Source organism: Grampus griseus, assembly GCF_964374135.1.
Source record: "Grampus griseus genome assembly, chromosome: 4".
NCBI classification, from domain to species: Eukaryota; Metazoa; Chordata; class Mammalia; order Artiodactyla; family Delphinidae; genus Grampus; species Grampus griseus.
This window is the reverse complement of record NC_138997.1, coordinates 116,282,291-116,308,715: the sequence shown is the minus strand read 5'-3', so window position 1 is coordinate 116,308,715 and position 26,425 is coordinate 116,282,291. Positions and strand designations below refer to the sequence as shown.

At 39.0% G+C, this 26,425-nt stretch overlaps 1 protein-coding gene across 1 annotated transcript in view; it reads right to left on the bottom strand.

Moving 5' to 3' along the window:
* The window catches only part of FAM241A (family with sequence similarity 241 member A), a gene marked incomplete at its 5' end in the record, with an annotated part of 37,535 nt that extends 12,383 nt beyond the window's left edge, over positions 1-25,152 (bottom strand). The window contains one exon of the mRNA XM_082653732.1: positions 24,979-25,152. Coding sequence (XP_082509858.1) covers positions 24,979-25,152 — 174 coding nt within the window. The remainder of the gene's footprint in view (positions 1-24,978) is intronic.
* Positions 25,153-26,425: the final 1,273 nt, after the last annotated feature.

Sequence of the window (26,425 nt, the reverse complement as noted above, 5' to 3'; positions counted from 1 at the left end):
TTCCTACTTCATTTCTCTGCTCTACTCTTTTTGTTTTGGGGTTTTTTTTTTGCTCTCTACACAGGGCTGTTTCAAATCTCTTCTTTTAAAAATCTTGACCTGCCTCCTACTCCTCTCTTTATCCCTCTCCTCCAGCAAATTACCTGACCTCCTATTTCTCAGGAAAAAGAGAAGCAGTCAGAAGAGTTTCCTTAACTTTGTGATACTAAATGTATCAACTACCGAAGTTTACATCCAACTTCTCTTCATTCTCTTTTGTTACAAATAAAGAAATAAGGACGTATTCCTCTTTCTATGTCCAATTTCTCTTACCTATGCTTAGGCTCGCATCCTTTCCTACCTTATATTATACCTTTTCCATTATCCCTCTGTCTCATATATATTCAACCTTCCCCTTTCAGTTGGCTGCTTCTCATCAGTGTTTATACATGCTTAGATTTTTCCTCCTTAATGCCACTAGCTCTGCCTTGCCTTTTCTTCTCCTTCATAACCAAACTGTTTGAAACAATTCACTCTGCTTGTTTCCATATTTTCATCTTTGTCAGGAACTGTGAAGGGGCTGATGTTTTATCCTACTTGCAAGTTAACAAGTTAGCCTGTCTTGGTTTCATGGATACTGGCAGGAGACACAAGCCTCCTCGGTCAGAGACAAAGGACTTTATTCCTCATGCCACAGGAAGCAGCCTGAGTTTCATGTTGATGTTGGTCCCCTTTACCTCCTAAGTCCCACAGGGTGACAGAGTGGCACAGGTAGATGCTGCATGCAGTGGGCTTATGTCTCAGCTGAAGAACTCTGAGCTTAGGGAACTCTCATCTTTTACAATGGGCTATAAGCAAATCTGCCTGATGTTTGTCCCAGAGGGAGACATCATTTTTATTACACTGGGTAGCAGACAATCTGCCCTCTGCTCCAAAAGGAGACAATATTCTGATCTTCCAAGTCTGTTCATTTAACAAACATCCTTGAAAAACAGTCCTAAACAAAAGTTCTCAATGCAAGAGATCCATGGAGAATTGCTCCCCACAATCTTCCAGTCAGACCTCAACTTACTCCAATGTGGCCTCTGTTCCTATTACACCACCAAAACAGTTCTTGAAAAGGTTACCAGTAAACTGCCGTATCAGTAAATTAGAGGGTTTCTTTTGGTGGCAGGGGGGAGGGGCACTCCCTGGCGGTGCAGTGGTTAGGACTCCACGCTCTCACTGCCAAGGGCCCACATTCAATCCCTGGTCGGGGAACTAGGATCCCACAAGCCATGCAGCGGGGCCAAAAAAAAAAGAAAAAAAAAATTAGAGTTTTTCAGTTCTAATTTTATTCAAACCCTAAGCAGAATTAATAACCATTTTTTTCTTTTCTTTTGAATTATATGGTATTACATTCTCCTGGTTCTACTTGTTCTATTTTCATCCCTCTGGCTATGCCTTTCTCAGTCTGCTTTGTGGGTTCACCATCCTCAACCTAGCTATTAAATATTGATCCTCAACCTCTGGTCTTAAGGCCTTATCTCTCTCTCTCTTTTTTTTTAATAAATTTATTTGTTTATTTACTTATTGCTTTTTGGCTGCATTGGGTCTTCGTTGCTGTGTGCGGGCTTTCTCTAGTTGCGTCGAGCGGGGGCTACTCTTCCTGGCGGTGCACGGGCTTCTCATTGCGGTGGCTTCTCTTGCTGCGGAGCACGGGCTCTAGGAGCACGGGCTTTAGGAGCACGGGCTTCAGTAGTTGTGGCTCGCGGGCTCTAGAGCGCAGGAGCAGTTGTTGTGGTGCACAGGCTTATTTGCTCTGCGGCATGTGGGATCTTCCCAGACCAAGGCTCGAACCCGTGTCCCCTGCATTGGCAGGTGGATTCCTAACCACTGTGACACCAGGGAAGTCCCCAGCCCTTATCTCTTTTCTTTCCATATTCTCTTCCCAAATAAGCTCATCTAAACTTTACAGTTTCAATTACCACCAGTAAATCAGTTATTTAAGTATTATAGCCAGCTCAGACCTTTCTTCTGCACTCTAGACCCATATATTCAACTTCCTTCTCGACATTTACACTTGGATATCTTGAATATACTTCAATATTCGACACACCCAAGGCCAAACCCATGATTTTCCTCCTCAAAACTGGTCTTCATTCAGTGAACAGATTCTCAGGAATAAAATCCATCCTTAATTTCTGCAAGTAAGAAACTCAGGAATGATCTGCAAAACCTTCTTTTCCCTAATTTCCTATTATCCAAATTATCAGTGGGTTCTGTTGAGTTTAAATCCTAAATATCTCAGGCATTTATAGTTTTCTAATCTTTCTTGTTTGTTGTCTGGTATACAATCTGTCTTCTCAACACCTTCCTTTCTGGTTCTTTTTATTCCTTCCTGTGGATGTGAGTCACTATTTGGTGTCATTTCCTTACTCCAATACAACTTTGTTTCCACCTTTGTATTTTGTGCTGATATTGTCAAATATATTATATTTCAGTATGTTATAGGCCCAACAATATAATTATATATACATATTGTTTTATGCAACTGCTTTTAAATCAGTCAAGAGAAGATGGTGCGATTATACTATCCTTTGTAATTATCTACATTATTGCCTTTACCAGTGCTTTTTGTTTTTTTGTGTGGATTCAAAGTAGTGTCTGATATCAGATGCTTTCATCCTTATAATTTCCTTTGATCATTCTTGTAAGACAGGTGTGCTGGCAAAAAATTCTGTTTTTATCTGGGAATGTGTTTTACGTTTATTATTATTATTATTATTTTTGCGGTACGCAGGCCTCTCACTGTTGTGGCCTCTCCCGTCGCGGAGCACAGGCTCCGGATGCGCAGGCTCAGCAGCCATGGCCCACGGGCCTAGCCGCTCCGCGGCATGTGGGATCCTCCCGGACCAGGGCACGAACCCGTGTCCCCTGCATTGGCAGGCGGACTCTCAACCACTGCGCCACCAGGGAAGCCGCTACCTTTATTTTTGAAAAGTAATTTTGCTGGATATAAGACTGTGGACAGGTTTTTACTTTCAGCGCTTTGAATGTGTTGTCCAATTGCCTCTGTCCTCCAAGTCTCTGATGAGAAATCAACTATTGATCTTACTGGGGTTTCCTTTTATGTGATTTGTTTTTCCTTTGCTGCTTTCAAGATTTTCTTTTTCTTATTCAACATTTTGACCATAATGTGTCTAGATGTGGATCACTCTGTTTATCCTCCTTGAATTTCATCAAATTTCTTGTATGTGTAGCTTAATGCTTTTCATTAAGTTTGAAACATTTTCAGCCATATATATCTTAGAATATTTCTTCTGTCCCTTTCTCTCCTCTCCTCATAGTCCCATTATTTGTGTGCTGATGTGTTTAGTCATGTCCTACAGTTCTCTGAGGCTCTGTTCATTTTTTTCCATTCTTTTTTCTCTCTGTTCTTCAGATTGCATAGTTTCTATTGCTCTATCTACAAGTTCACTGATTTTTATCTTCTGCCCACTCAATTTTCATTTGGGTTACTGTACTTTCAACTCCAGAATTTCCACTTAATTCAAAAGAAAAACAATTTCTCTTAATTAATATTCTCTATTTGATGAGACACTGTCATCATACTTTAACTCTTTAAGCATGTTTCCTTTAGTTTTTTGAATATATTTGTAAGAGCTCTTTTGAAGTCTTTGTCTGCTAAGTATATCACTGGGCCCCATCAAAGACATTTTCTATTGTCTGATTTTTTTCCTACTTATGGATCATACTTTCCTGTTTCTTTCCATGTTTCATCATTTTTTTCGTCAGTAACTGGACATTTTAGATATATTTTTGCAACACTATATACTGATCCCCTACCACTACTCTGGGGGTGGCGGTGGTTGTTATTCTCATGATTATTTGTTTAGTGACTTGGCTGAACTAATTCTGCAAAGTCTATTGCTTTGCAGTGTGCAGCCTCTGATGTTCCTACTCGCATTTTTTCCCCTTATTTTCATCTTTTAGTCTCATTACCTAGGGGTTGTCCCTGGGCTAGTATAGCCATTTCTTGGTTAGCGGTTGTGCTTACGGTCCCTTAGCCAGTTATTTTCATGCTTTACCATTGGCTGTATCTGTAGCTTGGAAACTGCTATCATAGTTCAGAGATTTTACTTCTTTGCCCCACATTCAGCGAGGGACTAGTAGCTTGGAGGGTCCTACTCTTACTACCCCTGAGAGGGTATAGCCTTGGGCATGTATACAATTTTCCGACTGTCACAGGTGATTGTGATATTTTGGAGCCCTGCTTCCTAGGAGTTATCCCTGGGTCAGAGTAGCATATTGTTCAATCAGTGTTTGGTCACAGGTTGTATTTAAGCCCCTTGTTCTTTGTAAGGCTTCTTCCCTGTGTTGATGGGTCTGTGTGCAGCTTAGGGAATGCTTTCAAGTCTGCCCCACATCCTGCTACAATTGTTCCTGAGTGGGTGCAGCCTAACACATGCACACTTGCCTTCCTGATCCTCACAGGTGACTATGATCCCAAGAAGGTTCTTCATGGCCGACTCTTTCCCTGGTTCTTTCTTTAAAACCTCTGGCTGCTCTGGTGTTTTGATGTATTATGGAGCTACCAGCCTCCTCTTAATTGCTCTTCATCAAGATCTGTACTGTTTTCAACAACACCTTTAGGCATGGAGTTCTCCATTCCTTCTTCCAGTTGAAGTCAGTCTTCTCAGGCAGATCCAAAGAGCTCTTTACTTCTGTGGTCTGCCTTTTCTCCTGGGCAGAACACCTGCACCACTGCACTGGAGTTGGGGTCAGGGACCCTATTTTCCTAGAGTGACAATCTGGCTCTATAAGGAGGTCCTGGGGGTGGGGAGCAGCTCTTGGTCGTGGCTTGCCTCTCTTGGTGTGGAATCTCTACATTATAGTGAGTTGGGATGGGTAATTCGGCCTCAGTGTTCTCAGCTTGCTGTGCCTAGGGTGGGGGTTGCTTGGGGGGAGGGAGACTTGGTCCTTTTAGCCATGCTTGCCTGGAATAGACTTCCTGTAACGTGGAGCTGAGGGGGAAGGGAGGAAAGGGATGAGAAGGCCTACCCTTGCAGGTGAAACTGTAGCCCTAGACTGGGAGTTAGCGGGAGAGGGGAATTTCAGCTTCTTGGCTACATATGCTGGGGTTGCAGCTTCTATAACACAGCACTGTGATGGGGAGGTAATGGGTTAGGTTGTGGCTCAAATGCCACAAATACTCACTGTTCTTACCTAGATTTTGTAGATTTTCTTTAATGAATGTTCCTTCATTTGCTGTATGCTCTTAGGGTGATTCCCAAAGATTTTAAATGATATTTTATTTTTAAATAATTTTCACCAGTTAAATTGTTGTTTTGCTGGGATAAAATCTACTGAGTTCCTTACTTCATTGTTCTGGAAGTCCTGCCATGTTGTTTCTGGACACTAATTACTTCTGATGGTGAACTGAAGGATAATTCCTGTAAGGATGAACCAGGGGATCCTGGGTAGTACTCAGGTAGTTTTCTGGAATCATCCATAGAACCTTAAGCACTTTGAAGAGTATTTATTTTATTTTATTTTAAACAAAGTGAAATTTGAGGGTTTTTTTTGGCTGCATTGGGTCTTCGTTGCTGTGCGTGGGCTTTTCTCTAGTTGCGGCGAGCAGGGGCTACTCTTGTTGTGGAGCACAGGCTCTAGGCGTGCAGGCTTCAGTAGTTGTGGCCAGCTAACATATTTGCTAGACTCTGCTAAGCAAAGAAGGAAAACTGCCTCTTTAATGGTTGGTATGAAAGGAAATGAGAAAGAAGGAAAAGAAACCCATTGTTTTTTATTCATTTAAGCTTTAAATATAAGTAAATATTTAAAGATTTTTTTCAAAAAAGGGTTAGTAGAAGAACCATATGATTAAATGGAACTTCAAAAGTTGAACTTCAGCTGGTAATTAACTCATTTTTAAAAAATTAAGTCTAAGGAAAGTTAACTGGAAATTCTAGTCTCAGAATAGTCCTGATTTTCCCTTTAGTTGCATCTAATACATTAAATTTTACACCCAAGTCTGTATTTTAAAATAATTTTTAGCATAGTAAAATACTTTTTATCGGTATTTATAACTCTCTGGAAAAGTTTCTAAGAGTTGCAGAAATGTCAGAAGTAAATCAAGAATGCTTTGTGAGCATTAAAATCATCTCCACCTTCCTAACTCCCCATATTAAATATCTGGCAGCCCAGAAAGAAAATAATAAACGAAGAAATAAATATACTAATACATATAAGAACAAATAAAACTATCTTAAGCTATCATATATATTCAGTAAAATATTTAAGATTATTTTACTGTAAAAACACTTCTGCTTTATAGAGCCAATTAAATTCAACAAAATTTTCGTGATACCTAAAATGTGTTAGATAAATAAGACTATATCCTTAACTTCAAGAAGCTAAGAATTTAATAAAAAGGTTAACATTTATAAAAAAGTAAGTATATTTTAAGGCAAAAATATGATGTGTTGCAAAATGCTTGGCATTTAGTTCAAAAAGCGTCAGTATAGTCAAAAAATTAAATCAGGAGAGCTGGCAAAAAAAAGTTAATGCAATGCTTTCAAATATTTAGATGATGTTTTAAAAAATGATATGGCATGTTTAACTGCTTTTGTCTTATCATATAACAGAATAGTGGTTTATAGCACTAATGTACTGCAAATTGATTCTGTGGTTAAAACATCTTTACTTCAAAAACAAAAACGATCTTTACTTCAGCATTTAGTTACCTAAAAAGACTCATTTTTTGCTTTTTATTCCTCTTCATTGCAAAGGCTGGCTCTTTGTGGAGATGCTCTGATATATAAGCCTTAAATACAATAAATAATGTTAAAATGAAGTTTTTAATGAATTTCACAATATATTAATTTTAAAAGCCCTAATACTTATTGCATATCTATTATGTGTTGGATAGTGTCTTAAGTACTTTGACCTTCAAAACATAAAGAAAACTGAAGAAGAAGGATTATGTAATTTAGTCAAGATCACCTAATAACTGGTGAAGACACATATTCAGGCATTCTGCCCTAAAACCCATGTTCTAAAACCCTATACTATATGCTTTCTTATAAATATAAAATCACTCTGTAATCACTCACATTCTATTTATTTTAAAAAATATTTATTTATTTATTTGGTTGCATGGGGTCTTAGTTGCAGCAGGCGGGCTCCTTAGTTGTGGCATGCATGTGGAATCTAGTTCCCTGGCCAGGGATTGAACCCGGGGCCCCTGCATTGGGAGCACGGAGTCCTAACCACTGCAGCACCAGGAAAGTCCCTCCTTCTATTTATTTTAATATATCAGTTTCTAACAGCAGTTCAAACAGTTACACTTGTCTTGATTAATTTATATTCAGTAAAAATAATGTCATTTAAAAATGGTTTTGTGATGGTTACATTTGACTCACTGTACAATATAGCAACTGGTTTAATTGTGATACAGTTTGACCGGATTTAAAATTTTTCTTTCTTTAAAACTAAAAACCAAACCAACATCGAATTCTTAATTCCACCACTTCTCCCCAGAAGAAAAGCAACATAAACTGGCATAAAGACTAAGCACATAGAACACTATTGAAGCAGATTTTTGGTTTCATTTTTTTAACTACATCCAGTTAAGAGAGAAACATATATTTTATTTGGACATAAAATAAACTTTTCTTTCCCTTTGAAATTTTCTTGCCTTCATAGTATGAACAATGAACTTGTAACATAGTAGAATGTGCTCCAATGATCATAGAAAGGCTGCCTTTATAAATAACGTAATTTTTGATTGAATATAATTATGGAGAGACAAAAATGAAAGATGAAGGACCACAATAGAAACAAGCTGGGAATCAGTTTCAGAGGGATTTTAGACTGAAAGTCTTCCCCTCAAAAAAATACTGTAATTTTGTTTCTCTCAATCCATCTCACCAGTCCACTGGACCTCTCAAAAGAAAGACCTGTTTTGAAAAAGATCTTGTTGCTTTCTTTTAAAAGGGCAGGAGTCTCACATTTGCAAAACATCAAGAGACAGTATCATACTGTGATAAACAACTTTGTGAAAATAGATATTAAGAAAGAAGTAGTTATAAAATTTAAAAGCCTCTGGATTTGTTATAGATTTAGCTCTTTATTTTCTCCTTGCAGTTTAGAACCCACAGTCTACCATTTCAACCACGAATTCATAGCCACATATTCTCCCGTACTTTCTGACTTTCAGCAGCCTCCGATTTCCCTGCTGCTTCTTCTAGGCTGCTAAGTGTTGTTGTTGGTAAAAACTGTGCTGAGATGACTCGTTATAAAATCATGTTCTCTCAGTGTTCTTGGTACTACTTCTATACTCTTAAGTGGAGAGAGTCACCTCTCGGTAACTATCCATCCAATTCCAAATATTTATTGTTCCACATCTTTCCCACTCTATCATCTCCTTCTTAGAGGTGTTGCTGTTTGTTTTTAAGGTTAACCAAGATTCATAATCCCAAATTCTCACATCCATACATTTAAGTACAAAAATGGATTTTATACTGTAACATACTTTCATTCCTAAAGCAAAAGAAGCAAAACAGAGATCCTGATTGAAACTGGAACATTTGTGCATTAGGCAAGTCACACTTCCTTTTAAGACAAAACCAAGAAAGGCAAAGATATTACAAAATCAAAGACACTGGTCAGAATCTGAGGCATTAAGTAGGTGAGGACTGATTCTCAAAAGCACTGGGTCTGTCACTGCTGTTCCAGTTGCTTGACCATATCTATTGAAAGAATCATCAACATTTGTGACTTTGTGAATGCCCTCTTTTAAAATTAAATTTTATCATAGGAGTTTTAAGGTTGCAAAGGAAGTATTTAGCTTTATGAAAGTTGAAAATTCTACTTGCTTATGCTGTTAAATATCTTTTCCGTATTATATTTGAAGAGTTAAAGATAAATATGGCTGGTATGTCTAATAGAACTAGGCAAAAATATGATCCATCCTTGTTAGAATTAAGTTGCCTTTAAAGTTAGCTTTTTATCATTAATTTGTTACTAAGATCCATAATGGGATTTTGTCTCAAAGAAAATTTAACAGTACTTATGAGTGGGACAATTTTTAAGAAAGCTATGAAAATGCCACTCACATAACAATGTTTGGGAGTTGTTTATTGTGTTCTGTACAATAACAGCTTCTTGTTTTATATACTGCACTTTTTGTCCAATCCAGTGACTTGGCTGATATTTTTCTTTGTGTTCTGAAATAACCACTGCAGTGCAATTCTTATGAAATGAAATGCCTGTTGAGTTATTAATCAACCATTTGGACTAAGTGGGGAAAAATTTTAATTGCTTCTCATTATTTATGACATTAAAGAATCTGTAGGAATCTAGTTTTGTAAATAAAAGTATGTGGATTTATAAAATTACTTATGGAAGAAATTCTTTGACGAACAGTATATCTATATAAAGCCACCTTATTTTATAATGGAATATATTAGTTATTTAAATTTTGGGTGAATAGTGATATAGTGAAAATGACAAGTTTTCTGCCTACTGTAATGAAGTCTGTAGTCATGTTCTGAAGTTATGATCCTCTCCTCTCAGCATGTTTTACACCTGCATTTTATGCAAGATGTGTTGTGTGCTACTTGTGGCAAGCCTGCACAGACCTGACTGATTTGCCAGACTGACAGCTGCTTACTTTCAGGAAACCGCACTCTGGTTCTTAGTGTGTGTCACGTCCTCCCTGAGTATCACTAATCTTTGATTACTAAACTCCAACTCTGATAATCACAGCCCTTGACTCATAGAATAGTCTGGCTTGCAAAATAAATCCTTTAGGCAATTTAGTTCAATTCAATAAATAATAATAGGATGCCTACCATGAACAAGGCAAGTGCTGTGAGGTACAGAAAGCAAATAACCTATACTCCTTGCCATTAAGCTGCTTAATATATAAGGAAAGATATGTACTCAAATCACCATATTCAAATCCCCTAACAATTAAAATGACCCATACTTTTATAAAAGATTCATAGTTTCCTTCTGATCTTTCTCAGCTCAGGCAGTTTTTCAGATTTCCAGACTTGTATGCTCAATTGCATGTTCAGTATTTCCCAGATGTCTTAGAGGACCTCAGACTCAACATGCCCTCAACTCATAATGATCTGCCTTAAAATTGGTCTTCCTCCATGCGTCCCTTACCTCAGTGAATGGCACAACCCAGAAGTACAAGCAAGAAGCCTGCTAGTCATTCTAGATGTCTTTACCTCCTTTGTCTTGCTTGGTCGACTTTTGCGGGCTCATCTCCCTCTGAGTCTGTGTTGGAACTTCTTAGGGACTTACCTATAGGCCTTCTTCTCTTCTTACTCTACAGTCTCTCTTCATGGAGCTTTCATGTACTCTAATGATTTTATTAATTCTTAGATGGTTTATATGTTGAAGACTCTCACTTTTTAAATCACACCCAGGCCAAGAGAAAATTATTAGTGAAATGTTTTTAATTTCTTCAGGAAAAATATTCCTGTAGTTTTGATTCTCCCCTCACCATTTTTTAAAAATAAATTTATTTATTTTATTTATTTTTATTTTTGGCTGCGTTGGGTCTTCGTTGCTGTGCTCGGGCTTTCTCTGGTTGTGACGAGCGGGGGCTACTCTTCGTTGTGGTGCGCAGGCTTCTCATTGCGGTGGCTTCTCTTACTGCGGAACACCGGCTCTAGGCGTGCGGGCTTCAGTAGTTGTGGCTTGCGTGCATCAGTGGTTGTGGCTTATAGGCTCTAGAGCGCAGGCTCAGTAGTTGTGGTGCATGGGCTTCATTGCTCCGTGGCATGTGGGATCTTACCAGGCCAGGGCTCGAACCTGTGTCCCCTGCATTGGCAGGCAGATTCTTAACCACTGTGCCACCAGGGAAGCCCTCCCCCCAACCATTTTTTAAATGGAATCCTCTCCCCATTTTATTTGCTTACTAGTCATTTGTTCAATAAACTTATTAAATACACATACTCCAAGCATTTGCTCCTCACAAAAATACCGTAAGGTGGGTATTTCTAGACTCTAGAGGTCAAGTGACTTCCCCAGAATCAGACAACCAGCCAGAATTTGAGCACAGGAGTCTTCTGACTATAAATTCTGAGCTCTTTCCAATAAACTGCACTGCAGACCTCTAAATCCCTTAGTACAAAGGAACTAAACCAGGTATTAAGAAGAAAGCAAAATAGTTAAACAAATTCATTATAAGGTATGATTATATAATATTCCTTAAGAAATATACCTTTTTTTTTTTTTTTTTTTTGCGGTACGCGGGCCTCTCACTGTTGTGGCCTCTTCCGTTGCGGAGCACAGGCTCCAGATGCTCCGGCTCAGCGGCCATGGCTCACGGACCCAGCCGCTCCGCGGCATGTGGGATCTTCCTGGACCGGGGCACGAACCCGTGTGCCCTGCATCGGTAGGCGGACTCTCAACCACTGCGCCACCAGGGAAGCCCAAGAAATATACTTTTTAAAAGATGAAGTCTTTAGTTAATTTACTTAAGTCCATAATTAATTTGGTTTTTCCTCTCATCTTTCCACAAGGGATTTGAATTTGCTTGTAGTAGGAATAAATGAATAAAATAGTAATAAAATATAGAAAACTGGAAGGGGGGATGGATGAGAGATAATTGAGAGTCTAGACTGGGGAAAGATACGTTACCATGATTACTTCGACTGAGCCTCAAATTTGGCTCTACCCGCCATGGAGTCAAAGTAAAACGAGGGGGCAAACCAGTAATTCTCACTTCCTTAAGACTCTGCTCATATTTACCTTAGTGAGCACTTACATGATCATCTTATTTAAAAAAGCACCCCTACCCTATACACATACTCCCCATCCACCTTCCCTACTTTATTTTTTTTTTCCATAGCATTTATAACCCACTGATGTACTTGTTTATTTATTCGTAGTCTCTCACTACTACAATGCAAGATTAATGAGAGGAGAGATTTGGCCTGTTTCTGTTTGTTTCTTTGTGTCCCGGTGCCTACAGCACTGCCCAGGAAATAGTAGGAGCTCAGTAAATGTTTTGAGTGAATGAATTAAAAGCTATCAAGAAAATAAGGAACAAACAAATAACAAATAATAACTGATAAATAATAATAAATAATGAATACAAATAATAAATACAGAAAACCATCCATAATACAATGACTGTTATCAGTTGTTAAAGCAATTGATGTTCCATATGACACAAATGGATAAGGAAAATATCTTTAGTATATGGCCGGGTTGTTAGCACAACTGAAGTCTTAAATTAGTAGCCTAACATAGCATACTCAAAGACTGATTTCCAAATACTTAGTCATTTAAACTCCAAAGAGAAAATACTATCATCCAGAAATGGCACAATCATTATACCATTTTTATGATATTACTGTTAAATAAACTTTACATACTGAATAATAAAGAAAGAAGTTTAGTATTTAATTTTTTCTTCATATATTTATTCTCAAGTGTTCTACACTGAGTATTTTTATTGATATCAAAAATGGTTATAACTAACTGGTTAATTCTCTATGAAGAAATCACTTCATTCTTGCCCTCCTTTAAATTTAAAAGCTTAAACCAAATGTGCTTCTACACTCCCATGAAACTCCTTAGTAGACAAAGTTGTCTGTGAAACCAGTAACCATTCAACACGTGGAGAAAGTATGCTAGGATGCTAGGAACAAGCAATTGGGATTTGTGTGCTGAATAAAAAATAGACATGAATATGGAATCCTTGGAGCAGCCATCTTGTTCTTATCAAAATTTGTTTTTAGTAGTTATCTGACCATCAGGTTAATTTTAGTTATAACTCAACAGAAAGAACTTCAAATATAACTCAATCCTTGCTTTTCACATGCATACAAATCATACATTTCCACGTGTACATTGAATGTATGTATACAGTACTGCCATGGAAGAAGACTAGAATAGAATTAATCTTTTCTAGCAGCATGAGACATTGTAAAGGGAGAGATCAAGTACCCTCACTATCCACAAATTAATCTACTCTGTGTAGCAAATTTTAGAAATTACTTTTTTTCTTTATTACTATAAGAAAATTAAGAATAAGCAAAAAAAAATTATGGGTGTCTCCATGGAAAACTGCATTGTTTATAATACTACTGTTTGGTCTTTATGGCTTTTGAGATATTTTACAAGTCTGTAAATTACAGATAACCAATAGCAATGCAAATAATTCATATCTATAGACAAGCAAACAAATTCTGTTCCAGTAGAGGTTCAATTGTCTTTCCTCCCTGCCTATGGAAAAAGCCAGTCTCGTGGCCATTTGTAAATTCATTTCAACATACCTTTTCCACACATACATTTCTGACTGATTTCTCCTTTGAAGCAGTTGTAACATTTGCCTGGTTCCCTCTTTAATGACGAGTTAAATAAACTCCTTAACATGTGTTCATTTTATATTTAATAAGCACTATAATTTTACCTCTTTTTGAAAATTATCCTTTAACATTTTGCCATTATTGAAATGGCTGATCTGAATTTAAATCTATGTTAGCTTTGGGTTTCATTTACTGTCTTTCCTATGTTTAGTTTAAGAAAAATTAAAAACAAAATTGCAAGTTTTTACCAATTACATAAATTAATGCCAGTTAGTATTCCAAGATTCTGTTTGTCAGCCTTTCACCTTCTTGATATTGTGGTGGTTTTTAAACACATCACATCAAGGAACACAATCCTTGCCTAAATTCTTACAAATGTTTTACAGGGACCTTTAGCTCAATGCACAAACTAACACCACTCGTTTCTTTTCTGTTGATTCTGACAATAGAGTATGTTCCTGTTACACACAAAGTCCTTTCTCTCTTCAAAACTAAATTTTGTTATGAAAGTTTCCCCTGGGAAACCACATTGCTTCAGCAAAAACATCAATTGAGTTTTTACCAGCAGTGTCATTTTAGATTGAAATTTTTATAGACTCTGTACTACCTCAGAGATGCCAAAATAAATGTCCGAAGCATTTGCCTTATGCAATCTCTGCTCTCATAGAGATGATGTTTTAGTGTTAGCCTGTGAAGGAGAGAGTGGGAAGTGGCAGAGAATAAACATGTTAGCAAACAAATAAATAAAATACTTTCAAATAGTGTGAGAGCTATGAAGAAAATAAAAGAGTAATGGAAGAGAGGAAGAGGGTGTAGACTGGAGGTTCTTTCTATATATTAGAGCTGAGCTGAGATCTCAGAAAGGTTATAGTTAAGCTGATGATATGAAGATCTGCCAAGGGAAGATTTGGGGAAAAGAGTCTAGGCAGAGGCCTTGAGACAGAATTGAGCTTCCTGGGCTAGTGCAGTGATCTTGATTGTGGTCCACAATAAAATATTTTGTTTCTTGGCCCAGTACATATAAATTTCCACGAAATGACATTCATACCATGTGTGATGCATTCTAACAATTTCTGTCCTATCCTATCCTGTTCACAATCCACTAAATTGATTTCATGGACCAACACTAGCTTGGTTGTTAAGAACTCGGGCTTCAAGCATGGGTTTGAATCTTAACTCAGCAACTTACTAGCTGTGATACTTTCAATATGTTACTTAACATCCCTGTGCTGCAGTTTGTACACCTTTAGAGTGAGGGGCAACAGCAGTCTCTACCCATGAGGGTTGAAACCAGATTTCCCTCCAGAAAGACTGAATCAATTTTACTTCTAACTTTAGTGTATTCTTATTTCATACACTGTTTCTTTAAACCCACACCATTCACCATTTTAATCTTTATCATCTTGATAGATGAAATATTATCCCTAATAGTTTTAATTTGAATTTCTTTTATTTCTAGTGAGGCTGGACATGTTTTCCTCCTCATTGGATACTAAATGTAGTTGCAGTTTTTATTTCCTACAAAATGTACAAAAATAATATGTTAAATATAAAATTTTACTAGGTATTGTATTTATAACTTGTTTGTTATTTTTTAATTAAATGCAAAGTTATAACATTTATTTACACATATCTTCCACTAAACTACATATAACCAATAAAGGAAAAAAACTTTTGGGGGGATGGATACAAATCAATGAGAACATCAGCTAGTTCTTGAATAAGTCTTTGAAATGATTATAAATGGAGAAATACTAAAATTTGTATTCATTTTCATTTTAACCAATAGAATTCAATATTTTAAATCATAGTTACAAACGTAGACAGATGGAACCATCTTCAGGCATACCTACCAAAAATATTAAAAGAGTTGCCTATTGTAGTAGAAGAGAATGGTTCTGCAATGAAAATATAAATTAATTAAAATTTATTGATGTGCATGAACTAATGATAGATAATAATAGGCCATGAAGTGAAGAATATGATTAATTCAAGCTGCAAATTAAAAATTTCTACATTTTGTACTTTCTCTAAAATCTACTTTTTATTTTTTAAAGAAATGAAGTTTCTGGTGACATTACTGAGTACCTTGTATGCTGGCTGCTACCACAGGTGGAATCGCTTGTTTATTTAAAGTAGCCAAAACCAAACATTTTTCCTTAAAAATGACTTTCCTTCTCAATTCTCAATTTGTGACAGTGACAATAGCTTCTGTTATATTTTATTACCTCTGAAAACCATGGAATAAGGAATTCTGAATTCAATCAAACTGATGAAATTTGCCAGCCATGGGAAATCAAACTTAAATTCCCTGCCTCTGTAGATGGTCTGCATACATCCCAGTAAAATTTTGATCAAGAGGATAAAAGACAAATTAATTGGATTAATTGGAAGAGGGGATAAAAAAAATTTCACAGATGTTAGAAAAAATTATATCAAATGGAATATAGTAAAAACCACAAATGGAAATTTAATTTTCTTAACACTGTTTTAAAAAAAATTTAGATATTAAGTATTAAGAGATATTAGATGTTAAGTATTAATATTGTTTAGATATTAAGTATTAATAATTAGTTTATCCTTTATTTCCCGTAAAGTTCAAAATATTTGCACCATGCTTTCTCTTTGATCAGAAATCTGATAAGATCAAGTTGTTGCTATAAGAAAACAGCAATAACAAATAAAGCCAACTGTTTCCTCTTCCTTAGCCAAGATAAGGCACAGCTGACAATGATGTTAAATGGAAAAAAAAAAACCCAAAACACTGGATATGGGAAAAATTAGATCAGCAGATAGAAAGTAACTTCTGCATTAAGTTAATTAGAAATTCAGTTTCTCTGCTCGGATGAAACTACTCTTTGATTATCTTATTAATTGCCTTACACACACGCACATGCACACGAACACAGCACACACTTAATGAACCAAAACATGACTAGTGGAGACTCTTAAGGGTTTTTGAAGATATGTGGCTGTTACTGCAAGACAAGACTCCAGAGAAGACAACGATGGGAGCCAAAGCTAGTGTGGCTGGGGCTTAAAGAAGGCCTGGGAAAGATACAGTTTCTACTTAGGTCTCTTAGGGCAAGGTTAATGTCATGGTACTACTTTAAGTTTTACCCTTTAACCTTGCTTTACCACTTCTCTTGAATAGTAAATTGAGAATAACTTGTACAGAGGAGGGTGGGTATTTTTCTCATCAAGGGTCAGTGATCCACAACAGAAAAAAAAAATCAACTGGCGATCTATACAAAAAGCAACATATTAATAATTTAGGTTGGTGGGTTAAATTTTTTTAAAGAAATACCTGATTTTTAGATGAGTAAATCTTAATACTTTGTTCAATAAATAATATTTATTCTATAAATCTGAAAATTACATGTACTGAAAATAGTTCTATGATGTGGTTAGTTAAGAAGAAGAAGAAAAAGGGAACCAGAAAAAAAAGATGGAAGAGAAGATCAGGGCAAAATAGGGAGCTAGGGGCTTTCCTGGTGGCGCAGTGGTTGAGAGTCCGCCTGCCTATCCAGGGACACGCGTTCGTGCCCCGGTCCTGGAGGATCCCACATGCCGCGGAGCGGCTAGGCCCGTGAGCCATGGCCGCTGAGCCTGCGCGTCCAGAGCCTGTGCTCCGCAGCGGGAGGGGCCGCAGCGGTGAGAGGCCCGCGTACAGCAAAAAAAAAAAAAAAAAAAAAAAAATAGGGAGCTAATATTCACTGAGGACCTACTGTATGCTAGGCATTTCATACACAAAATGTTACTGAATCCTCATAAGAACTTTAAGTGGATAGCATTATACCCATTACAATGAGGAAACTGAGTCTCTGAGGGATTAAGTTATTAGGATGACAAGGCTCAAACTTAGAACTGTCATTACCCAAAACCTTTTTCATTGCTCCATAATGCTCAGCTTCTATGGAAGAAGGAGGCAGTGGGGTGGAGAAGACGTATAGAAAAAAAGAGAAAGTGGCTGAGATGGGAGGTGGGGAAGAATAACAGACAATGGGAGAATGAGACACAGTAGGGCGAGATGAAAAAACGATGGATAGTAGGACAGAGGAGCAGAAAAAGAATATGAGAGTATATGGCCGTTAGCATAACTGATGCCATCCTGGGCCCATACAGTTCCTCTTGTCCTTCCACTGATCCCACCCAGAACAGTATTGTGAGGTAAATCACATCTCTGTTGTCAAGGGCTTTGTAGCTAATAGATATTGTTTAATAATCGTTGGGACCAGGTTGGCCTCTTTGCTCTGTAATCCTCAAACAGTGATGAAAACCTTTGCTGACTTATTCCCTGTGTCCACAACAGGGGTCCCCAACTCCCGGTCCTAGGCCTGTTAGGAACCGGGCCGCAGAGCAGGAGATGAGCTGTGGGTGAGCGAGTGAAGCTTCATCTGCCGCTCCCCATGGCTCCCCATGGCCCCCCATCCCTCCCCATCCCTCCCCATCGCTCCCCATCCCTCCCCATCGCTCCCCATCGCTCCCCATCCCTCACCATCGCTCCCCATCCCTCACCATCGCTCCCCATCCCTCCCCATCCCTCCCCATCGCTCCCCATCGCTCCCCATCCCTCCCCATCGCTCCCCATCCCTCCCCATCACTCCCCATCCCTCCCCTTCGCCCCCCATCACTCCCCATCGCTCCGCATCCCTCCCCATCGCTGGCATTACCGCCTGAACCATCCCCCAACCTCCGTGGAAAAACCGTCTTCCTCGAAACAGGTCCCTGGTGCCAAAATGGTTGGGGACTGCTGGTCCACAAGACTAGTTACCCATTCATAAATATTGACTTAGGAATGCATTTCCTGTTTCCAAGCACATACCCCTATACCCTATGTTAACTATAAAATTGTCTCAGTGGCCCCTTGGCAGTGTGGAGTGCAGCTGCAAACGCTTACAGATCATCTGCCTGATCCCACCCTGTGAGCAAGTTATCCTGTAATATACTGATCCATTGATTATATGGAGCTGCCTGCCTTGTTTTTCAATCTCAAGATAACTTCTCAGTTTGGTGGGCACTTTTTGTTCCCTCTGTTCTCCAACAAAGAGGGAAAGCAAAATAGAGAAAGTTGCATATAAGGAGTTGCTAGAAGAAGAGATGCAAGAAAAGATCTGTAGGGAGACTACCTGTTTGGAATGTAGGTGTCAAAAAAATAAACAATTATTACCTATCCATTGGAATATCTATCAACAGAGTAATTATTCTTGACAACTCAAACCACTATAATCCTAATACATTTTGAGCAGAGTTTCTCAACGTCAGCACTACTGACATTTTGGGTCAGGCAATGCTTTGCTGTAGGTGACTGTTCTGCACATTATAGGATGTTTAGCAGTAACCCTGGACTATTCCTATTAGATGCTGACGGTACTGTACCCCCTTCGTCTTAATATTCAAAAATGTCTCCAGACATTGCCAAATGTCCCCCATGAGCAAAACTGCCCCCAATTAAGAACCACTGATTTAGAAGTTCCATTCTTGAAATAATGATAAAAAATGGACAAAAGATATCTACCATATACAAAATTATTCCCTGAGTTAGTGACTAGATGCCCATTGGAAAAAAATTAGATTTAAGTTTAGGGCTGAGTTCATCTAAACTCAAAGCACTTGCTACAGTATTGCTTGCAAACTGCTTTTAAAAGATGTGAAAGGAAGTGGGTATAAACAGATATCTATTTTTGAACTATACAATCTAAGGGGGAGCAGCAGATTTATCAGACTGTTCTCCCATCATAGGTGAGGGCTCTTTGCATTTCTGAAACAAAAACAAAGCCGGCTTTGGAGTTTGGAGACCTGGGTTCTGGTGTGCTCTAGTACTAGCTAATTGTAAGCCCTAGGGCAAATCACTTGGCCTGGAGAAGCAAGGCTTGTTGGCTTCTTACACTTTACCAAGAGTTCTAATATACCCTTCTAGGGAAATAGTAAAATAACTTCCTTATGTATATATATCTATTACTGATACTATGTCGAAGGGCAAGTTTGTTGAATACTGTGGATTGGTTTGCTTATTATTCTCTTGCCACTCAAAGTGTGGTCCTTGGGCATAGCATCAGCATCACTTTAGGAGCTTGTTAGAGATGCAAAATCTTGGGCCTCACCCCAGAACAACAAAATCACAACCTGCAAGAGATAATTTGTCTACACATTAAAACTGAGGAGCACTGTTCTATTCCACCTTCCTCCTAGGGTGGCTTTCTAACTGCAGAGTCTGGAAAACTTAAAAATAACATTTCTCAGATATCTTTTCACTTAGGTTCTAGTTGAAAATTAGGTCCAAAAGCTAACCCTTACACGCTTATTATATGCTAAGTACTGCTCTAACACTTTACATATATTACATACATACATATAACAGTTCTATGGTGTTGATACAACTATTATTCCCTTGTTATTTCTTCAGATGAAGAAACTGAAGGCCAAGGAGGTTAATTAACTTGCCCAAAGTTACAGTTAGTAAGTGGCAGAGTTAGGATTCAAACCTAGGTATTCTGGATCTAGAATATGTACTGCTAATCATATCTTTGATGATAGATCAAAAAGGAGGTATAAGGCTTCCCTCTGGTATCATTTTTTTTTTTTTTACAGATGATCTCATGGAACATTATTTGATAAATGCCATTATACAGGTTCCTTCATTTATTTACTTAAATATCTATAAGCCAGCATTTATCTGAAAGTTCCAGCATTGCAAAAGGCAAGAAATAGAAATGAAGCATTACCATCTGAAAGGAAACAAAATCAACCTTATCTATAGAGTGGATGATTATATACCTAGAAGATGCAAAAGAATCAAGTCTAAGAGATACTAGTATATATTAGTATTAGAATTAACAAAAGAATTCAGAAAGGTAGCTAGTTTAAAAAGAACTAAATAAAAACCAATAGCTAGAAACCAGCAGCAAAAACATGATGTGGAAAAAGAAATCCCTTTCACAATGCCAACAGAAACATAAAAGCTTGATATAGACTTCAGTATTTATAACTACTATAAAGGATTGCAAAGCCAGGGAGAAAGTGGATTATTCAATGATTAGGAAAAACAAAAAAGATCAGCTCCATACCTCACACAATACATAAAGTCATTCTAAAGAGATTAAATATATAGAGTAAAAAAAAGAAAAACTATAAACACACATAAGAAAATATTGGTGGATAGTTTAAGTGTAGGATTAGAAAGAATTTTCTAAACAAATATAATAGATATATGTATGTATGTGTGGGGGGTGTGTGTGTGCATGTATAAGGGTGTGAGATGTGTGTGTATGAAACTAACAAAAAAATTCCTTTGGCTAATAAAAATTTAAAGCATTTCTAAGTCAAAAACATCATAAACAAAATTATAAAGTAAACAGCAAGCAGGGAAAATAATTATAATCATTGTGAAATATGAGTTTAATATCTTATAATAATGCCAAAAGAAAAAATGGTCAAAGAACACAATTAAAAAGAAATACAAATGCTCAATAAATATACGAATGGTTTAGTAAACCTCTCCAGCAGTATCTTACGACAATAAGATAATTTTTGCCTATTAAGTTGGCAAAGATTAAACTATAAATTATACTGTTTGTTGCTGGAATGGATGGTTTCCAACTGGCACTCTTACATACTAATGCCAGAAGAGCACAATGGTGCAACCTTTTCTGAATGCAGTTTTTTAGGATGTTTCAAGAGGATTCAAAGAGTTTGACTTATTGACCTAGTTCTTCCAGTTCTAGGAATTTATTCCAAGGTGGAACTGTGAGAAAAAGGTAGAACTTTATAAGCAAAGATTTTCATTACAGCATTATCTATAAAAGAAGGTTTGAAGCAACTTAAATATGTAGTATTAGGGGAATGATTATTAGGCAACCCTAAAAATAATTTTTACAAAGAATTTTTGATAACATGGGAAAATGATACAACATGCTAAGTAGATAAAAACAAGATACCAAATCCAAATATTACATTAAAACATGTTAAAAAATATGTGTGTATATATGCATATACACATACAGAGAGATATATGAATGTAGTAACATCAAATGTTTCATATTTTATAGCACAATATTACTTAGTGAGATATCAAATGCTTTTGTTTTCTTCTTTAGATTGTTTTTTTGTTTTTTTTTTTGCGGTACGCGGGCCGCTCACTGTTGTGGCCTCTCCCATTGCGGAGCACAGGCTCTGGACGCGCAGGCTCAGCGGCCATGGCTCACAGGCCTAGCCGCTCCGCGGCATGTGGGATCTTCCCGGACTGGGGCACAAACCCGTGTCTCCTGCATCGGCAGGCATACTCTTAACCACTGCACCACCAGGGAAGCCCCCAGATTGTTTTATAGTTCTACATTTTCCGAAGTACACATTACTTTTATAATCATAAAGAAAGACCTTAAAGCTAAAAATAATGATTCTAAAGTCAATCCAAGGACGGTGGGACCTTTCTATCCCACCTAAGGCAGGGCCATCTTAGGTTATTCAGGTTGTAAAATGCCACATACATACATAAATGTAATAAAAGGACTGGAGATATTTAACCTTCCAGGTATGCAGCAGGGCAGAGACTCTCTTACCTAAAGGGACCTGGCATTCACAGTCATGAACATACTTGGATCACCTCTCATGCACACAATTACCAACACACATGTAGGACAGCTATGCCCTGTCCCTTCAGTTCCTTGGGCGTTTTGCCTCTCTCCCTGGCTTATCTTTCTTAGAGGCCAAACTCCTACTTCAGACTTGACAGTTCTTTCATCTAGGGAACCTGGTCCAGTCTATCAAGTCCTCCTTTCCTAGGATAGAGGCTGCCTTGTCAATCATGTACCTGGAAAGATTTAGGCCAGAAAGACAGAGGAACCTTAGTTTTCTCTCAGATGGAGTAGTACTTAAGGATAAATAGTAAAAAAAAAAAAAAAAAAAAATGATGCTTATCTTAGTTATTAAGAAAACACCTATATAAATACTGGTATTTTGGTATTACAGGAAATAAATACCATTTTGATCTGGTATCATAATAACAATGAGCCAAAGATACGTTTTGTAAAGTCAAAGCTGATGCAAGAGGCTTCCAGGTAGAGGGAAGGGCATGAGTCTTTCAGACAGGAATAGAAAGAAAAATCAGTGAAGGTAAGGATATATGTAGAGGAGACTTTAGGCTGGGGAATAGCCAAAGGAAGAAAGCTCCTTCATCAAATGATCAGCTAAGGGCAAACTGTGAAGGAACTAGAAATAGAAAGGGATTTAATACAGCAAATTAGGGGCTGACAAAAATCTTTGAAAGAGCTGGAGGAGCAAAAGTCAGGTGCCTTCTGGAGCTGTTGCATTCAAGAGCACACCACCTGTAACCCTGATCCAGATATAAAGGAGCCTCTGCTATTACTGCTGCCGCTGCCACTACTACCAATTCTCTCTTAACATCCGCGACGCTACTCAGATTCTGGAACATTAAGTGAGTGTGCTAAGCAGAAAGGACAGCAGGGAGATGGCCTCTGTCTCATTTCCAGCTAATTAGTTTTGGTTCTGTTTCTGTTTATATCACTGTTTCTATGGAAAAGCTCACTTTAAGTTCTAAGCAACAAGTTTACAAACCAAGTTTTCAAAAATACTCTGTTTGTAATTTGGAGTCCATGTGTCCTTAAAACAACAAAACAAACACACACCATCTGCCTAAAGAAAAACAAAATAAAACAAATCCTTAGACTATGTTTTATAGTTGTTAATTTCATTTACCTCTCCCTCAAATATCTTTATATCTCTACCATCATTGCAAGGCAGTGCATACAAATTTTAAATTTCATTTTCAGGACTTGAAAAAAAAGCTACACTTATTACCAAGAAATGACTTATCACAAAAGCTTGCTTTTTACACCAATGAGTTGGGTTGTATCAATTTTTTGTTCATTTTTGACTTCTTTATAAGAAGTTCTTCTTTGGTGCTGATATAGGAGAAAATGCATATCTCAGGTGTAATTTTCAAGTATTGTGTATGTGGACTTAGAGTACATAAATAAATCATGTGATAAAAATAAATGATAACATTTTCAAAGGAGTACAGGAAAATAAATTTACATGACATGCAATGAAAGAAGCAGGTATGCAAAGTATATCTGTTTTCTAGGCTATATGTTTCATTCTTTTTTCGTTTCATCCCTTGTCGTTGTATCATAAACAATTTTGTTAAGACCAGAGCTACTGATGATGAAAAATCCACAGAAGCTTAAATGAAATATTTTACATGCTCCCTTAAAACCACTTGAAAATTACTTTGGGTCCTTTAGCTCAAATACATCCGCCCCCTGCTCCCCGCCAGGGAGTTCCTGTTGCTGTTTTCTTCACTTTTCCAGTTGAACAACTAAAGTAAGAGGAAACAGTCCTTTAGCTACTGAGTCATGGTACAGTTAATGGGGTAAAACTACCAGGAAAGCAGTCAGGAAGATCTCCTAGCTACCAATTATTTGCTTCAGTCACCATCTCTTACATTGTCAAAAGAATGAAAAATTACACTTCCACATGGTGAGCAAACCTAATGCTAAGGCATATTTTGTATGTGCCACACAATTATTTCTGTTTTCTAAACAATGCTGAGACACTAGAACTTATACTTTATCTATTAATGCATTTACTGATGATGTTGGAGTTTGTGAAATGTGACAAAAAGAACAGATGCAGAAGGATAATGAGAGGAGACAGGTATCAACTGATCTCAACAGTATACACTGTAATAAAGGCAAATAATCATTTTAATTCTTGGTCTTTACTGTGATTCTGAAGGCTAGCTTATCTTGGTTATTTTTGAAGGTCTAATTACTGTATTTGCTGGTGAAAATTCATCCCACATATAATTCAATTTCTTTTATTAAACTTCTTGCCTAATCTTGAAGATAAATGATGTGTTATAATGCCTATTATCACATACTTAACTTAGTGAAAGCAAATTCTGAGAGTTTCAAAAACTACCCAACTTCTCTTTTCCCTTATTATGGCTGGACTCATACTTTTTTCCCCTTTGGTACCAACTGAAAGCAATTTTCTTGCCTTTTCAGTTTTTTTTCTTTCTGCCTTAGGCATTATTTTTTTAACTTAATTATTACTCAGCTTTTTCAGTTTTTAAATGAAGTTTAGATCCCCTTTGGGTTCATGTGAAAAACTTGCTCTCGGAGAGTCCCTGTCAAGACACTTATTGTAATACTCGCTCCTACACGTCTTCAGATACTGATTGCATGTCTAGAGAAATACACCCACACCTTACAAGAGGCGCTAGGTGTGAGTTCAGAAATGACAAGATGGAAGTCGAGAGGGGAGCCACTGGCCCCTAAAACACAGCACCGGGGTATGAACTCGAAGTTGAAGAATGTTTACATGTAAGGCTTTTAGATAAGTGACCGTTATGGAGGGCACTTCCACAGACCCCCGGGCTCCGGCCTGAGAAGCCTCTGCCCGACGGGTGGGTAAGGGCGGCGCTGACCCCGCCAGGCACGCGACTCCTGGCCGGCACTTGGCAGCGCACACGCGACCCCGCGGCCCGGCCCCGAGGGCTCCGTCCAAACGCTCTCCGGGGCCGCTTTCCAGAACGCCGCGGCGACCAGCGCCCCACGCCGAGCACAGCCCCGGCGCCGCCCGCCCTCCGGGCCACTTCCCTCTGCCGCCGCGTGGGGCTCGGGAAACCGGCCGGACCGCGCCGCCCCTCCTGGATCACCTGCTCTTGCTCCTCCTGCGGCCGCCGGTCGCGCCGCCGCGGGCTCGCCCCGTGATCCGGCTCGGTCCCCGCCGCCGCCCGCTCCGCCAGCGCGTCCCTGTCCTCGTCGCGCTCTCCGCCGCCGCCGCTGCCGCCGCCGCCGCCGCCGCCAAGCAGCTCCCCGGCCGAGCACATCCCGCCGCCAACTCCTGCCGCCCGGGACGGCCGCCGGAGGGGCCAAGCCACGAAGCCGGAGGCAGCGATCGCCGCCCGAGGGCCGCCCTGGGATCGGCCACACTCGCCGCTGACAGGAGCCTACGGAGCGCGCCCCGGCGGCCTGGGCGCCGCAAGTACCAGCCCGGCCCGGCCTCTCCTGTCACCGGCTCGCCCCGCCCTCGGCCGCCGGGGCGGAGCCCACCCGGGGAAGGGAGGGGCCAGGGCAGAGGCGGGGCCAACGGGGCGCGCGCGCTCGCCTGTGTGTGTGTGTGTGTGTGTGTGTGTGTGTGTGTGTGTGTGTGTGTGTGTGTGTGTGTGTGTGTGTGTGTTCGCGCGCACGCGTTTGTGAGAGAATATGAGTGTGTGACTATGTACATTACAGACTGTGTGTGAGAGATTGTGAGAGAGAGGCTCTGTGTGTGTGTGTGTGAGAGACTATGAGAGAGAGTGTGTATATGAGAGACTACGTACGTAAAGACTGTGAGAGATTGTGTATAAGAAATTGTATGTGCATGAGACTGTGTGTGTGAGAGCTCGTGTGTGTGAGAGCCTGATAGGCACTGTGTTGAGAGAGACTGTGAAAGACGCGGTGTATGCGTTTGTGAGGGAGAGAGGAGAGCGTGTGTTGGTAGGTGTGTGAGAGAGGGAAACACACGCAGACACAGAGCTCCACACTCCAGCGGAGCCCCTCTGTGCTTGCCTGGCACTGGCAGTGTGCCTGGGTGTGATGCCGGCTGCCTGTCCTGAGTAGCTGTCCATCCTTTACAAGTAATACACATTCTCCGTCTATTTTGTTCCTTTTGCCTCCTCTCTGTGTCTCTCTGAAGGTCTGAAGGTCTCTGTTGAGTGCTTCCCTGGTGTGTGTTGGTTGTTGGAGCCTTGGGAGCATTTGGTGGTGTATCTGCCTTTGTGTATATTTCTATAAATGGGTAAGAATATGTCACTCAGTGTGTGGTAAGGGAGACATCTTAGTTTATAATTCTTTTTCATGCTACCTGTGGTATCGCAATTTATAATAAGTAACATATATATATATATATATATAGCCTTTGTCCCCATTCCTGGCACAGAGCTCCTAAAACCTTGGAGTTTCCTAAGTGGTGAAAGGGATAAAGATGTCTTTTGTTATGTTAATGAGGCAACTTTTTGATAGCCCCTAGGTAACTTAAGGGTGGGGCCTGGTTGTCAGAAGAACCAGCCTTGTGATTAGAGGATTGGAACTTTCAGTCCCCCCTCTGATCTCCTGGGAGGG